The sequence below is a fragment of the Microtus oregoni genome, unplaced genomic scaffold (assembly GCF_018167655.1).
Source record: "Microtus oregoni isolate MIOR12 unplaced genomic scaffold, Mior012 000019F_ref0000042, whole genome shotgun sequence".
Classification (NCBI taxonomy): Eukaryota; Metazoa; Chordata; class Mammalia; order Rodentia; family Cricetidae; genus Microtus; species Microtus oregoni.
Window position 1 is genome coordinate 10,665,001 of NW_024543078.1, and position 16,045 is coordinate 10,681,045.

A 16,045-nucleotide genomic window follows, 5' to 3' on the forward strand; every position below is an offset into this window, starting at 1 on the left:
CAGACAAGTGACCACACCCAAGACGTATCCCGGCTCCACAGTGGGATTTAGGGGTCAGGCTAAGACAGGACTGTACCTGGAAGGCTTGGGGAGGGTCTAGAATGAAGAGCGGCTGAGGTTGGGATGGCAACATCACACGGCGCATGTGACTCAGGCGTAGATACGCAGCCACGGGCGGCACTGAGTCACCGCCTAGTGTATACCTCAGAGCCACTGTCGCCTGCAGTGACTTACTCATCCATTCGGCCTGGAGCACGGGGAGCTGTCGCCCCACTCACCCTCGGGAGGGGCCCACGACCTACTTCCTTCAACACAGGGAGCATAGAATGTCTACACCATCATCTACTTCCTGTGACCACCGAGTCAACTCGCCTCCTCTACCCACAAGCCTCCATGGCTCCATCAGACGGAAGGCCAGTCCTCTCTGAAACTCCTGAAGCTGCTGTCTCCTCCCCGCACCGCCTGCCTTCTACTCTAGTCACACAGGCCTCCTCCTTGCTCCTCGTGGCCTGGCCCTGCCTTGACCCCGGCCTTTGCACAGCTGAGTTCCCTGCCCAGGGGCCTTTGCATGCCCCGTCCCCCACCCTTGGGGCCTTTGCACTGCACTGTCCCCAGCCCCGGGCACACTCTCCAAAGCGAGGTGCTGTGTGACGCAGCTTGGAGGGTGTCTCCAACCATAATTTGGGACGACAGAGCAGGGAGCAGGGTTCTAGAATCTCCCATCTCCCGCACGCCGAGCGCCTTTCCGAGCGGGGGGGAGGGGGGGGAATGGAGATCACAGTTCCCTCTGACCCCCGAAACTGCCTGCAGAGGGCCCGGGAGTCTGCGCAGGCGCTGTAGTGATCCGAGCCGCAGGGACTCGCAGCCAATGATCGTGCTTCGCGATGAGGTAATGCACGGAACCGCGTCCTGATTGGTCTCTGCCAGGCCACAAGCTTGTCCTTCAGGGCGGGACTCGCTTCTTTGCCGAAGGGGCTGCGTGGAACTCTCCGGAAAGGAGCGCTTTTCTTATTTTCAAGGTGTGAATTTCTAAGACCAGGTCTCCGGTAGCCCAGGCTTGCCTGGTACCCCTGATATTCCCGTCTCTGCCTCCCTCGGGTGTGCTGGATGACACGTGAACCCTTATGCAGCACCTACTGTACGCCAGCTCACCACCCATGCCGCCACGCCCTACACATTTATTGAACGCCTATGGTGTGTCAACCTGCCACCTACGTGGGATGCGGTGCCCAAACTGCCACGTGCGCATTTTATTTTATATTTTTGTTACTTTTGTGTCTAAAATTAGTTTACTTTGCACTTTATCCTATTTTTAAATTTTATTATTTATTGGGGCTGGGAGCATGTGTGTCACCTCCCACTTGTGGAGGCCAGAGGTCTCTCCTTCCACCTTGTCACGGATCGAACTCAGGATTTGCGCACTGAACCATCTTGCCAGCCTTCATTTTATTTTATTTTTATTTTTTGTTTTGTTTTTGTTTTTTTCGAGACAGGGTTTCTCTGTGGCTTTGGAGCCTGTCCTGGAACTAGCTCTGTAGACCAGGCTGGTCTCGAACTCACAGAGATCCTCCTGCCTCTGCCTCCCGAGTGCTGGGATTAAAGGCGTGTGCCACCACCGCCCGGCTTCATTTTATTTTTTAAATGACTTTCAATTATTTCTAATTTTAGTTTTCAATGCATTTTTCTTTACTTTTATTTCATTTTGAATGAACTCACTTTCCCATCGTAGGCCAGGCTATCACAATCCTCCTGTCTCAGTTTGTCCGGTGTGTGGAACACAGATGTAAGTCGCCATGGAGGCCAGGGTAGGCAAAGTGGAAGATGGGACCTCTTCTAAGGCTCAAAGTTTTAGAAAGCAGCGAATCTCATGGGACTAATCCTGAGGTTTGTCTCATGTTGGACTGTGATGTAGGGGTAAAATCCCGGGCCCTGCTGGGCAATCTCTGGCCTCTGACTCTGGGCTAGCCTGGCCTTCAGGTTCATTCATCCCTTTACTTTTTGGGTCTATCTGGCTTTGTTTTTGTTTTGAGACAGGATTTTCTTGTGTAGACCAGGCTGGCCTCGAATTCAGAACTCACCCAGCCTCTGTCTCACAAGTGCTGAGATCAAAGGTGTAGCCAACCTCGCTGTTTTTTGAGGTAGGAAGTCACACAGCCAGGCTGATCTTGAAGACTCCATGCAGCAGTGGTGACTCAGCCCCCACGACCCTCCAGTGGTGTCCTACAGCTCCAGAACCCTCTGCCCACTCAGGGACACACAGACATGGGACCAGGAGGCATTCGCATCCTGGAACTGGTGAAGCGCTGGAGACTCGGTGCAGCACCCCGAGACTCAGGAAAGCACCAGAGACCCAGTACAGCTCCCTAGATGGGGTACAGCACCCCCAGACTCTGCCTAGGGCCCGTGAGTCTCTGTAAAACTTCATTCCTTTTTGACAGCTACATCATATTCCAATGCATGGGCACAGCTGAGGCTGGGTGGGGTAGACTCGTGCACACGGTGTTGTGGGAGCAGCCTCTGGGGTTTCACGTGGAAGGAAACTACCCCGGGCTGCATCGCAGTTAAGGCAGGATTTAAGATTCAGTTAGGTGGGACAGTTCAGAGCCGCTGCGGAGGGAGAGAGACAGAGACTGAGAGACTCCCGGGTCCTCTGAGGACCTTTGCACAAGCCCCGGGATGCCAGTCACGGTAGGCAATGATCCCAGTAGCTTGCCAACTGCGTGCCCCACCACAGTGCCCGCACACAGTGGGTTCTCAATAAAGATTCAAAAACACAATGCAAACTGCGAATTCATGGAACAAGAGGAAAAACCCTCCCGCGTGTCTCCGCGGCCCACCGTGGATAGAGATATTAGGGAGGAAGATCGGCGAGCCCCCCGCCCCCCTTTAATTATCCTGTTGACAAGACTCAGGATCCCGCTCGTCAAGGTGGCATCTGAGAGGACGGTTCCCTTTAGCGACGCTGACAGCTAATTTGTGGGAAGTTTAATTACAGGCGGCGTTAATTAACTGGCAAAGCGCTGGGCGAGGACGGCGGCCATCTGTTCCGAAGATGTCCTCTCCTTCTGGGCCTGACTGGGGCTGGGGGGAGAGGTGAGGAGGGAGGAGTGGGAGGAGGGAAGGAGGGCGCGAGAGGAGCGAGGAGGGGAGGACGTATGACGGGGGGGGGGGGGTTTCCCGCGCAGGGGATCCGCAGAGGGAGCAGAGGAGTCGGGGTGCGTGTTAGGCCTTTGCCGAAGCTGGGACACCATTAACCACCTCCGTGCCCACCCTGGTCTTAGGAACTTTGCACACGGCTGCGCCCAGACCCCCGGGGCCCCGCAGCCCTGGCTCTCCTCAGCCTTGCACTCCAGCCTGGAGATCTCCAAGCCCAAAAACAGAGGTCCCCTCCTCCCTGCACAGACCGAGTCCTGGTAGTCTTGACACTCAGTTCAAATCCGGCTCCCTTCTGCCTCTGCGCCCCTGCTCCAGCAGCAGCCTGGGAAACTCAGTTTCCCTTTCGGATGAGGGTGACTCGGGATCCCGATGATGCTTGTGCCCCGGCGGCTGCCCATGGTCCCCGCCAGCGCCGGGTCACCGCGGCCAGCACGCTCGGCAAAGCCTCAGTTTCCCCCTTTGCCCTTCCTCAGGCGAACACAGATGGCACCGCCTGGCCGGGCAGGAAGGGGCCCCCGCCGGAGCGGGGGTGGGGAGCTGGCATGGGCGCCCCAGCAGCTGGGACTCTTGGCAGCCGATGGCAGCCGGAGGCGGCTGGACACGCGCCCGAGCTCGGGTGGGGGACAGAGAGGCTGCGACAAAATGGGGGACCCCACTCACAGGAGGAGGGGAATCCCGTGTGCACTTACCAGGCGCCTGCTGGATGCGGCGGCCACCGCTCATCCCCAGCCTCCAGGACTGTGGCCTTGTCCCACTGCGGGCCTTCAGTACTCACAAGGCAGGTCACTTAGTCAGTAGATGCTGGCCGCTCACCCAGGCCTTTGCACATACTGTGAAAATCAGCCATCGTCAGACTTGTGAGGCCGGCGTACTGTTGAAGCCATTTTACAGATGGTAAAACTGACCTCAGGTAGGCAAAACAATGAAGTAGACTGTCTGGCCTCAGGACGCAGTTATTCAAAATGCTCCTCCGCTCGGCCCCTCACCCCAGTGCCCCGGGGCACGACTAGGAGGGGCTTTGCTGGGACTTGGGGGCGTGGTTACGTTGTGGCGGGGTAGGACGGGGCGTGGCTATTCTAGGGGCAGATCCTGGGCGGCTGAATTCCCTAGTTTGGCGCGGGAAAGCGGGAACCCTCCAGATTTAAACAGACTTTATTTAAACCCCCACACCCCCTCCCCGCGTCAGTTGGGGTCAGGAGGTCTCGGGGGTCACTTCTGACGACTCCACGTTCTCGAGCGTCCCCAGGGACGTGGTTCTGCTGCAGCGACGGCAGGGGACTGTCCGGGCTAGCAGCTCGAGCCTGCGGGAGCGCAGTCGGGCCTGGATGGCCCAGATGGGGGGGCGGCGTCCGGGTAGGGGTGGGTCGTCGCCGCCCACGCTGCTGTTCGCGGAGCCGTCGTGCGTGCTGGCCACCGACTGCTTGCACAGGGGGCACAAGCGTTGCGGGGCGCGCACGAACCAGGGGTCGATGCAGCGGCAGTGGTACACATGCGCGCACGGCAGAATCTTGAGCCGCTCGCCCTCTTCGTACTCGTCCAGGCAAATGGCGCACAGGTCACTGAGGCGCGTGAACGTGCGCACCTGGGCCTTCTGGCACGTCTGGGTCTTCACCGTGGTGCCCCGGCTCCCCCAACACCGGACCCGTGGCCACAGCTGCCTCAGCACGAACAGTGTGGACGCGGCCAGGGCCAGGGCTCGAGCGAGCGCCCAGGATGCGGCCACGGCGGGGTGACACTCGGGGTCTGGACAGGGTGCCCCGTGGGGCAGCAGCACGCGCGCTGGCCGGTCGCAGCGCACGGTCACCTCCAGGTCGTCGAACGCGCGCAGCTGCCCTGGGGCCTCAGTGCGCGCGGGAGCTGCTGTGGCTCCAGCCCTCCGCGCGTGCAGCCCCGTGCTCTCCCACGTGCAGCCCAGCGGCCGGACTATCACGAGTGTGTCCAGCGAGGGGTTATCGGGCTCAGTAGTCTCGATCGCGAGGCAGGCGTTGGCCGGCCTGGCCGCCAGCAAGTAGCTGCGTATGCCCTGGGGGCCCAAGGGGATCCCAAGCAGCGCCGGTAGCTCCGAAAAGTCCACGGAGCTCAGGTTAACCTGCGCGTTCGCGGACGACGGGGACAGAACCAGCCAGAGGGCCAACAGGGCCATCGGGGCTACTCGGGCCCATGCCGACCGCGCCATGACCGTCCCTACCTCCAGCTGTCGCGTGCCGCCAAGTCCCGCGTGGGACAGCACGGGAGCCCTTCGGGCATCTCCGGAGCCACCCGGGGAGCCCGTGGCCGGGTGGGAGCGGCGCCCGCTGTGGCCGGACGCAGGGCCTCAAGCGGAAGTGACTCCTGGGGACAGCGCGGTCAACCTGGTGTCCAGGAGACCTGCTCTGAGGATGACACCTCGGGGTTGTAGAAGCCTCCGAGCTCTGTGACGTCATTGTCACATACGCCCAAGAACACTCAGCTGTGCGGACTCCTAGCTGGTGGCGTATTACTAAACCCCGACTCAGGTCATTCCCAGGGGAGTCCAGGGCATGGGCCCCAAGGGACATCCATTCTTGGAAGTGGGAACCGAATTTCACTCAGCATCCGGACACAAGGGTAGAGTTCAGGGTGCAGGAAAAGGCTCCAAAAGGGATTCTGGGGGTTCCCTTATCTTCCGTCCACAACGCAGCTGCGCAGACACCCCACGGAGGGGAACCCTGTCGCCCACTCTCCAGGCCCCATGTCAGCCCTGGGCTTGTGCTGTGGCCACGGGAACTCAAGGCTCCGAATCGCTGAACTCTGCTCAATGTCGCACCCCAAAGAACAATCCAGGAAGATAGAAGCTTGTATTTTTGTGAGGGGTTACACCTTCCCAATCACACAGAGACTGAGGGGCCCCCACTATGGGGACCTTAGAGATGGAGCCGGATTCACTCTCCAGCTTTGGTACCTGCGAGTCGTCTCCATTGTCACCTTGGAGAGCGCATGCTGCCACATTGAGGGCTGTTATTCTAGAAGGGAGAGCTTCAAGAAAACTGAAACTACAAGGTGCTGGCTTCTGCCTCCCTCCAACCCGACGACCGGTTCCTCCGCCTACTGTGCCACCCTAGGGAAGACCCACCCCTCTGGCCCTTGCTCTCTTGTCCCTTGTGGTGACATCTACCTCGTCCTCCCTCTGTTCTGGGCATAGCAGAGAGGGGTACTGGGACGGGCCACGTGTTCAGCTGTGACTGAAGTTCGCAGGCAGGGGCGTGCCTGGGACTGACCCCTTTCAGCGCTCCCGGCCCGTCGGCAGGACTGTGATGGAGCCTGACGCGGTTTGATTATCAAGAGGGAAGGTCGGTGCTTCTGTGTAGTTGGTCATTTGCTGTTTTCTTGTTTTTGTGGGACAGGGTCCAGGCTGTCCAGGAGCTCACTATGTAGCCCAGGTTGACCCAGAACTCACAGCGATCCTCCTACCTCTGCCTCCCAAGTGCTGGGGTTAAAGGCGTGGCCACCAGGCTGGGTTTTCCCTGGTTCATAGCGTCACAAGGGTCACAAGGTCCGACCCAGAGGTGGACGGATCTGAGAGAGAGAGAGAGAGAGAGAGAGACAGAGACAGAGACAGAGACAGAGACAGACAGAGAGAGAGAGAGAGAGAGAGATAGTGGGGCACACCTGTCACTTCACTCAGGAAGCTGAGGCAGGGGCATTGCCTGGAATTCAAAGCCGGCGTGTATAATAGAGAGAGACAGGGGGAAGAGGAATCTGGGGTCCCTCAAGCCCCTTCTCAAGTACACCCCCAACCCAGGGCCCTCCCTTCAGGCCCCGCCCCTTTAAGGCTCCACCTCCTGCCAATAATTCCCCCCTTCTCCGCCCACCCAGTCTAGAGCACCTGGGCTCTTTGCCCACAGATACCCATGTGACTCCGGGGTGGGCGGGGTCCCAGCTCTCCCAAGTGACTGCCAAAGGTTTCCAGGTGCCTCAGGTCTCACCCACCGCATATTGAGTGCCAACTGCCTAGCAGGTCCAGGGCCTGCACCATGACACCTGTCAATCAAGGTATCATTGCCATCTGGACTCTGTAACCCAGGCTGGCCTTGAAGTCATTGCAATTCTGCCCTCTCCCTCCAGCCCCACCCCTTTTCCAAGACAAGGCCTTGGTCATTGGCTGGGCTGCCCTGAGAGGCCCAGGGACCTCAACAGTTCCCAAGAGGCCACAAGGCACGTCCCTCCGACAGGAAGAATGCAGGAATGGTGGGAAACTGAGACAGTGTCAGCAGAGGGACCGGGTCCCTCAAGTGAGGACACACTGTTCTCGGGAAGTGTGAACTCGGTCTGTGCAAAGATCCTGGGGTCCAGCAAGGCACCACCAAGAAAAGGGCACAGAATTGCTTGCATGCCAGCCCTGGGAGAGTTGAGGCAAGAGGATCGCTGTGAGTTCCAGACCTGTCTGGGCTGCAGATGGACACCCTGTCTTAAAAGAAAAAAATCAGGGGACTTGCTGGTAAAGCGGGACACAGCTGCATGGCCATCTGGCCGCCCGGCTGCGATGCGGGAGGGGGGGGTATCCAAGCACTATTTCCTGTGAGTTTAAAATTATTTCACAACAGAACACTTTTAAATGCAGAAATCTTTGAAGAAAAAAAAATCTAGGGAAAAGCAGCTGGAGAGGAGGGCGGAGATACTAGACAGACTGGGAGTGGGGAGGGCAGAGAACGCGGCTGTCAATCAGAGGGAAAGGGGACACGCTTCCAATGGACCTTGGCCCTGAGAGGTATCTAGGAGGGAAGACAGGACAGAACAGAAGGAGGGAGACCGAGGGACTGAGAGAGACTGGGTGGGGGGCGCAGGAGACGGGAGGGACTTTAAGTCTATACTCCGTGGGTGGCCACCCTTCCCCCAGTCACACACCCCACAAAAAAGACCAAACGAGGAGTCTCCCGTGTGTAGCACAGACGTTCTCGGGCCGTCAGACATTGGCAGTGCAGAACTCCGTAGGGAGGAGTCCCCAAGATGCTGCTCCCAAGCGTAAGATGTGTGTGGGGTGACCGTGCCATCTGCGCAGCTGAGGGACATCCACCTCCTGGTACTTAACAGAGAAGAAACTGGGAAGGCCCAGAGAGAGACCCAGACAGCCGCAGGACCACAATCCACAGAAACCGGGTATATAAGCACTGGGGATGCTGAGCCAGGAGAAGCAGGCATTCCGGGTGAGCCTGGTCCCCCTGACCCTGTGTGCGTTTGTGCTTCAGGGCTTTCCATCTACTCCCAGTGAGATGTGATTATCTTCCTTGGCCCACGCACTTGGGGAAACTGAGGCTGGCACCACATAAGCAATTTGGCCAAGGTGATGATGGTTAGGAGGTCAGATTTAAATACAGGGTCACGCAGCGTTCCTGCACCATATCTTTATGTACTAGCTGAGCTTTGCAGCCCAAGACTGTGGAGGACACCAAGCGACCCAGAGTCTTCCCCCACCTATGGGTGCTAGGAATGAGATGAAGCTTTGGCAGACCACGCTCCCAGCCCCTCACTGGGAATTCTAGGCGGGGGCTCCACTCTGACCACGCCCCCAGCCCTCACTGAAAAATTCTAGGCGGGGCTCCACTCTGGCCACGCCCCAGCCCCTCACTGAGGATTCCAGGTGGGACTCCACCCTTGACCACGCCCCAGTCCCCTGTAAAGCTGCCGAAGGATTGGGGTCAGCTGCTCTCAGAACAAAGCTAGAGGAAGCGCTCTTCCCCTCCCCCACCAAGACCCTCTGGGAATGGCGCCAATTAAGAGCAAATCAATTAAGCAAACTGTGCTTTGGCTTTGCCCTTAGCACTCTGCCCTCGGCCTCCCTGACTGGAAGCAAACGCATTTGTGGTCAGAGCTGAGGCGGGATCAGGACTTTCCAGGCAGAGCTCTTACTGGCCCCTGGGACATGGAGTCAGTTACGTGATCCAACCGAGAGTGGAGGGGGTACCTGTGAGCCAGCACCATGGAGGAGCTGGTCTGTTCCTGAGGACCGGCTACGGTATGACAGGAGTGTGCACAGAGCTGCGGGAAAAGAAGGCTATAATTTGCCCATTTTACACGTCAATCAAGTGCCCGAAGTTGTTGTAGCTTTTGTGGCATGTTGTCTGGGCGATTTGATATTTAAAAAAGAAAAGATGAAAATTCAAGCTCACAGTTTGCGGCTCAAAATGCACAGCTATCTCTCCCCAAGGCCTCTGCAGGGAGTCTGGACCCAGCAGACTCAGGAGAAGTGAGCCCCTGGATCCAACCATTCCTGAAGTCACTATGCCATAGGACTCCCCAGCTGCAACTTAGGCATTAACGTGCATAGCTTCTGTGTGGCGATTATATGGCATGGATACATCCAAGGACAGTGACAGTGCTCACATTCCAGTGAAATCCAGATGATCTGAGGCCATGGGAACAAGGGCAGGCTCAGGATTGCCTGCCAGAGATGTAAGAGGTGTTTGTTACCCAGCAGGAGCTGATTATTACATGTACACAACCTAAGACTGCCTTTCCTAGCTTCTGAGATTAGTTGGATTACAAGGGGCTTCAGGACTGGATATGATCAACAGGAAATGACCTGTCACTCATGTGTCATAGTCCTGTAGTCAGATGCTGTGAGCTAGACCAAAGTTACATGGTCTAGCTCACAGCACCTGCCGATGTGGGTGAGAAGGGAACCTGTGCTCTAAGGCTTAGAAATATGGGCTGGATTGTTAAAGCAGCAAAACTAAGCTGGTACTAACTGGATGGGATCTTGCTCTGTAGCTCAAACTGGCTCAGAGTGAGTAATCCTCCTGCCTCAGTCTTCTGATGTCAGGATGACACACGGACACCAGCACAGCACGGCAGCCATGATGGTAAGTCTCTGAGTACCACACTCCTCACCACAATGACACTAGAACTAGCTACATTTTACAGAAGTCAAATTTGGGATTCCAAAGAAGACAGAGACTCCCCCAGAGTCACTCTTGATTCCCAGCTGGACCCCCTCTGTCCCACGGTCTGGAGCCAGCACCCGGCACCCTTGCCACCAGTCCAAACTCAGGCTACCCTAGAAGCCCATGGACTCCTAGATACCCTGGTCCCTGGCCCAGCTCCAGGAGAACCTGTTTGGTAAAAAGTCTTATCACGCGCCCTGCATCAACACCGGGATGACTGCTGAGCCCTTGACTCGGGTAATTAGGAGCGTTCTGGGACGCCCTGCTTGATTAAAAGTACATCATCCCTTCAGAATAAAAATTCGGGAGCAAATTGCTTTTGTTGCCACCATGATGCTATTTTAAACCCACTCTGCGCGTGGACTAATAAAGCCTGTCACTCGGCTGTCAGGGTGCGCCCTGGACCAGCCATTTGCATGGCTCCTACACGGCTGTTGACTGCCACTGCTGTCCTCGGCATCACCACAGCCTGGAGAGGCCCTGTCATGCTGTCACACCCAGAGAGGACCTCACTGGCCTCAAGGTAACCCTAAAACCCCTGGGACTGCAGAGACAGCTAGGTGGAGGAAGTGTTTGGCATGCAGCTGTGAGTCCCAGAGTTCGAATCGCCAGCACCCACGTTTTAAAAAGGCAGACGTGGTGAGGTGCACTGTTTGATCCCAGTGCTGCCGACAGGGAGATGAGCATCCTGGGGGTTCACTGGTCAGCTAAATTGACCAGTTTGGTGACTGCCATGCTAAGTTAGACCTTGTCTCAAAAAACAGGTGGCTAACACTTAAGAAGACACCAGATGATGACATCAGGTTTGTGGTCCCAGTCAAGTATGCCCCATGTATCAGTGATCCCCAAGTCATAGTCCGAGTCCTCCCTCATACCCAGGCTTTGTCTCCAGCTGCTAGCGTCCTCCCTTTATCTGCTCTCTCTCCCTACACCTCCCAGCCCATGTACCCCACAGCAACTAGTCCTCACAGTCATCCTCACTGCAACCTGTGTCTGGGCATCAACTCCACTCCCAACCCGCTTCACGCGCTACAATTCAGAGTTCTCAGAGACTCTGTGCTGCCGTTGACTGTCTGTGCAGTTCATGTCTCCTTCCAAGCCAGACGTGAAGACTGGGGAGGCAGGATCGAAGCGCTCTGTTCACAGAGGTGTGACCAGAGTCAGCACTGACGACAAGGACGTAGGGGAACATACTGATGGATGGATGAAGGGTGGAAAGATAGTGAATAGGTGGTGGATAGGTTGGTAAATGGATTGGTGAGTGTGTGCCTGGCTGGAAAGGTGGCTGGGTGGGTGAGTATGTGGGTGTGTGGGTGGGTGAATGGATGAGGGCTTCGGAAAGGTAAGTGGATGAATATGTGGATGGATGGATGGATGGATGGATGGATGGATGGATGGATGGATTGAAGGCGTAAGTCACAAGCAATGCCACACCAGTTTGGAATTATGATTAATAGGGTGGTATTTATTTAAAGGGGAAAAAACTTACAGATCACCGTCCCAGACAACAGCCCTCTGTGCAACCAGGGAGTCTAGTCGCCGGCAGAGCAGGAAGTGAGGAGAGAGAGGAGAGGGAAGTGGCCGCTTTTTTAAAGGGAGAGATACCACGCCCCAATGGGCTGGTATCTCAGTGGCTATAGGCTGGAGGAGCGGAAGGATCTCCCGCAACAATGGATGGATGGATGGATGGATGGATGGATGGATGGATGACTAGATGGGTGGATAGATGGGTGGGTGGGTGGGAGAATGGATGGGAGAATGAGTGGGTGATTGGGTGGATTGTTGGGTAAAAGAGATGGGTGGATGTGTGGATGGGTGGACAGGTAATGGATGAATCAATGGGTAGTTGGATGGCTGGGTGAATGGATGGGTGGGTGAGTGGGGAGGAGAGTGGGTGGATAGGTGCATAGATGGGAAAGTGGATGGGTGGGTTGGTTGATGAAAGAGTGGGTGATTGGTTTGATGAGGGGTGGGTGGATAGATGTGCAAACAGAGGATGAATGTATAGGTAGATGGACAGATGGGTGGGTGGATGGATGAGCCAGTTGGTGGGTGGATAGGAGGATGAATGGTTGTGTGAGTGAATGGATTGGCAGATGGCTGCCTGGCTGGGTGGATGTCTGGATGAATGGATGGATGGATGATGGTATGGATGAGTGGGTAGTTGGAAGGATTGGTGGGTGGAAGGGTGGATGTGTGCATGATTCATTGTGTGGATGAATAGACGGATGGCTGGATAGATGGATAGTTGAGTGGGTGGGTGGGTGGATGAGTGTATGGATGAAAGGATGGATGGATGGGTGATTGGATGGACTGGTGGAGGGATGGGCAGATGGGTGGGTGGGTGGGTGGATGAATGGATGGATAGATACTTGGTGGGTGGGTTGATCATTGAATGGAGGAAGGAAGGAAGAAAGGAAGGGATTGATGAATGGACAAAAGGGTGAGTTGGTGGATGAGTAGATCGATGTGTGTATAGATGGGTAGGTGGGTGGGTGGAGGGATAGATGAATTGGTAACCACCAATTCATGTATGGACAGATGAATGGATGGCAGATAGATGGATAAATGGGTGAGGGGATAGGCAAGTCACTGGTTTGGTGGATGGGTGTATGGATGGATTGATCATTGATGGGTAAGTGGATGGATAAATGGATGAATGGGTGGATAGATGGTTGGATGGTGAAAGGATTGGTAGAAGTATGGATGGGTAGGTGTAGGGATGAATATGTAGGTGGATGAGGGGATATTTGGATAAACAAGGGGAAGGATGGATGCATGGATGGATGGATGGATGGACGATCAATGGATGATGGGTGGGTAGATGGGTGGGTGAATGGTTGCTTTGTTGGTGTATGGACTAATGGATGGGTGAGTGGGGAGATGAATGGATGATGGGCGTATGAGTGGGAGGATGGATGGAGGAGTGGGAGAGTGTCGGGGACCAACCTCAATAAAAACACCTCTAGCCAGGGTAAGGGTGGGGGATTAGAAATATAGTAAAGAATATGAAGATGGCCGGGCCGTGGTGGCGCACGCCTTTAATCCCAGCACTCGGGAGGCAGAGGCAGGCGGATCTCTGTGAGTTCGAGACCAGCCTGGTCTACAAGAGCTAGTTCCAGGACAGGCTCCAAAACCACAGAGAAACCCTGTCTCGAAAAACCAAAAAAAAAAAAAAAAAAGAATATGAAGATGCAAATGAAAATAATAAAATGAAGAAACATATAGGATAGTATCAGGAGGGAATTTTCATGGGTACTGAAAATTCACCCACGTTTAATTTCCAACTGCTTAAAATACCCCGACCCCAAAAGTAGGAGTAAGACAAAAGACTGCATTAACATGCTACAAGGAAATGAACAGACCAATTGAAAGTCACGGGCTACATTCATAGTTAAACATTCTGTTGTTAGAACAAAACAAGTCACCAAGTCATGTTCACACCCTAGACCAAAACATTCTGTAGGCAAACCACCCCCAGGGTGGAATCCCAAGTTCTATCCATAAAGGGAACTGGAACTTAGTTGGATCCTTAGACTTTTGTTTGAGATAGGAACAGGTCTACTTCCCTATTCCTGGAGCACAAGGTCTGGCAATTAGCACACCTGTTGACAATAACCTTAAGAGAACAGAACTCTCTGCTCAACGTCTCCGTGTCTAGATTGGACCTTTGTTTGAGGTAGAAGCACAATAGCCTTGAAGGAACTAGAGGAAAGTTCCAACTCTCTGACTTTTGGTCAACATGGAAACAGGCTCAGATTTCTGGGCCTTCACATATGAGTGGAATGATGGGTGGATAAATAGTGTGTGTGTGGATGGACAGATGTTTTGGTGTGTATGTGGATGGGTGTGTGTTTGGGTATCTAAACACATGGATAGGTGGATAGGTGTGTGGGTGGATGCATAGGTAGTTAGATGGACTGGTGGAGGGATGGATGGATAGGTAAATACTTGGTGGATGGATTGATAAATAGATGGATAGATGGGTGCATGAATTAATGCATTGAAGGGTGGACAGGTGGATGGGTAGTTACTTGGTGGGTGGATTAATAAATGGATGGATGCATGCATGAATTAATGCATTGAAGGGTGGATGGATGGATGGATGGATGGATGGAGAGAATTGATGAATGGGTGGAAGGGTAAGTTGGTGGATGAGTAAATAGATGTTGGAAGAATGGATGGTTGAGTGGATAAATGTGTAGATGTGTGAGTGGGTGGATTGGCAGGTTAATGGTTTGGTGCATAGGTGTGTGGGTGGGTGGATGGATGTGTGGGTGTGGGATGGATGGACAAATGGACAGGTGGGAATATGATTGGAAGGGTGGGTACAGAGGGATGGATAGATGAAATGATGGATGTGTGGGTGGGTAGGTACATTGATGGTTGTATAGTGGGGGGATGGTTGGATGAAAGGATAGATTGGTGGATTGATGGTTTGATGGATGGATGTTGGGGAAGGCTGCTTGTTTATTTCCTGGCCTCCCGGCCTCCTGGCCTCCCAAAATGATCACACAGAAACTATATTATTTGCAATACAGTTTGTTCAATCACTTAAGCATATTGCTAGCTAGCTCTTACATCTAGAATTAACCCATTTCCATTAATCTGTACATCTCCATGTAGCTGTGGCTTACTGGCAAGGTTCTGGTGTGTCTGTCCCCGGTGGTGGCTACATGGTGTCTCCTCTCTCCACCTTCTTTCTCCCAGCATTTAATTCAATTTCCCCTGCCTAGCTCTATTCTGCCCTATCACAGGCCAAAACAGCTTCTTTATTCATTAACCAATAAAAGCAACACATAGACAGAAGGATTTCCCACACTTTAACATAGTAAAATTACATATAACAAAACAGGATCAAGCAAGAATTACAGTTACAATATTTATATCTACTTTTCCATAACTAAGGAAAACTATAACTGTAACTATCTATTCTTCAATTCCATCAAAGACTCCAGGAGGACATAATATTACCTAAGTAAACATGAAGTTCATTGTAAATAACTTCCAAAACTCTAGAATTGACAGAGACATCTTGCGACCTAGACAGTCAGCCAAAGTTCTTCTGTAACATTGGGACATCATCTTCAGCTACTGGCCAATAGTATCCGGCAGACTTTTCCATGAAGCAGGAAATTTCAAAGACAGTTCCACCTATATACTTATATTGACAGTTTGTCAGTCACTTTCTTCTGCGTCCTGCAGAATGTCTGGCAGACTTTTCATGAAGCAGGAACCCCAAAGGACTATCTCACCTTCTTTTTTTTTTTTTTTTTTTTTGTACTGTACCTGCATGGTGGGTATTGCTCTGAAGAAAATGCACTGAAAAGAAATTAGAAGAGCCTTTAGAATATTCTCATTTTGCCCAATGAAATAATGATGCTAAAGAAATACTGAGAGCAGATAGCTGGGGTACAGTTTTTTTTTAAAGATTTATTTATTTATTATGTATACAACATTCCTTCCATGTGTACCTGCAGGCCAGAAGAGGGCACCAGACCTCATTACAGATGGTTGTGAGCCACCATGTGGTTGCTGGGAATTGAACTCAGGACCTCTGGAAGAGCAGCCCGTGCTCTTAACCGCTGAGCCATCTCTCCAGCCCTGGGGTACAGTTTTTGGTTTCTGCCTAAGAACTTATATGTCTGTGTCTGGTCAAAAAATAAGAATTTTTTAAAGTAACAAACAAATAATCAAACCCATAAAAAGCATTATTTTTTAGGTTTATTATTTTTCCATGATATTTATTGAGCTCTACATTTTTCTCTGCTCCCCTCCCTGCCTCTCCCCTCCCACTTCAGCCCTCCCCCAAGGTCCCCATGCTCCCACTTTACTCAGGAGATCTTGTCTTTTTATACTTTCTACTTCTGATGTAGATTAGATCTATGTAAGTCTCTCTTAGTGTTGTATTGTCTAAATTCTCTGGGATTGTGGTTTGTAGGCTGGCTTTCTTTGCTTTATGTTTAAAAACCACCTATGAGTGAGTACAT

At 53.4% G+C, this 16,045-nt stretch overlaps 1 protein-coding gene and 1 long non-coding RNA gene across 3 annotated transcripts in view; both read right to left on the reverse strand.

Moving 5' to 3' along the window:
• The window catches only part of LOC121459851, a 30,121-nt gene extending 25,958 nt beyond the window's left edge, over window positions 1-4,163 (reverse strand). The window contains exons 1-3 of one of the 2 annotated variants that reach the window (XR_005975983.1): window positions 4,062-4,163; window positions 3,846-3,986; window positions 1,588-2,607 (exon numbers count right to left, since the gene is read on the reverse strand). This is a non-coding gene — a long non-coding RNA (uncharacterized LOC121459851). Of the gene's footprint in view, window positions 1-1,587; window positions 2,608-3,845; window positions 3,987-4,061 lie in introns of those variants that run through there. The other variant, XR_005975984.1, reaches the window with a different exon arrangement.
• A 185-nt stretch (window positions 4,164-4,348) lies between these two features.
• On the reverse strand, window positions 4,349-5,332 carry Znrf4 (zinc and ring finger 4). The gene has a single exon (XM_041668763.1). It carries the CDS (start codon window positions 5,330-5,332, stop codon window positions 4,349-4,351), a length of 984 nt encoding a protein of 327 aa, XP_041524697.1.
• Between the last annotated feature and the right edge of the window lie 10,713 nt (window positions 5,333-16,045).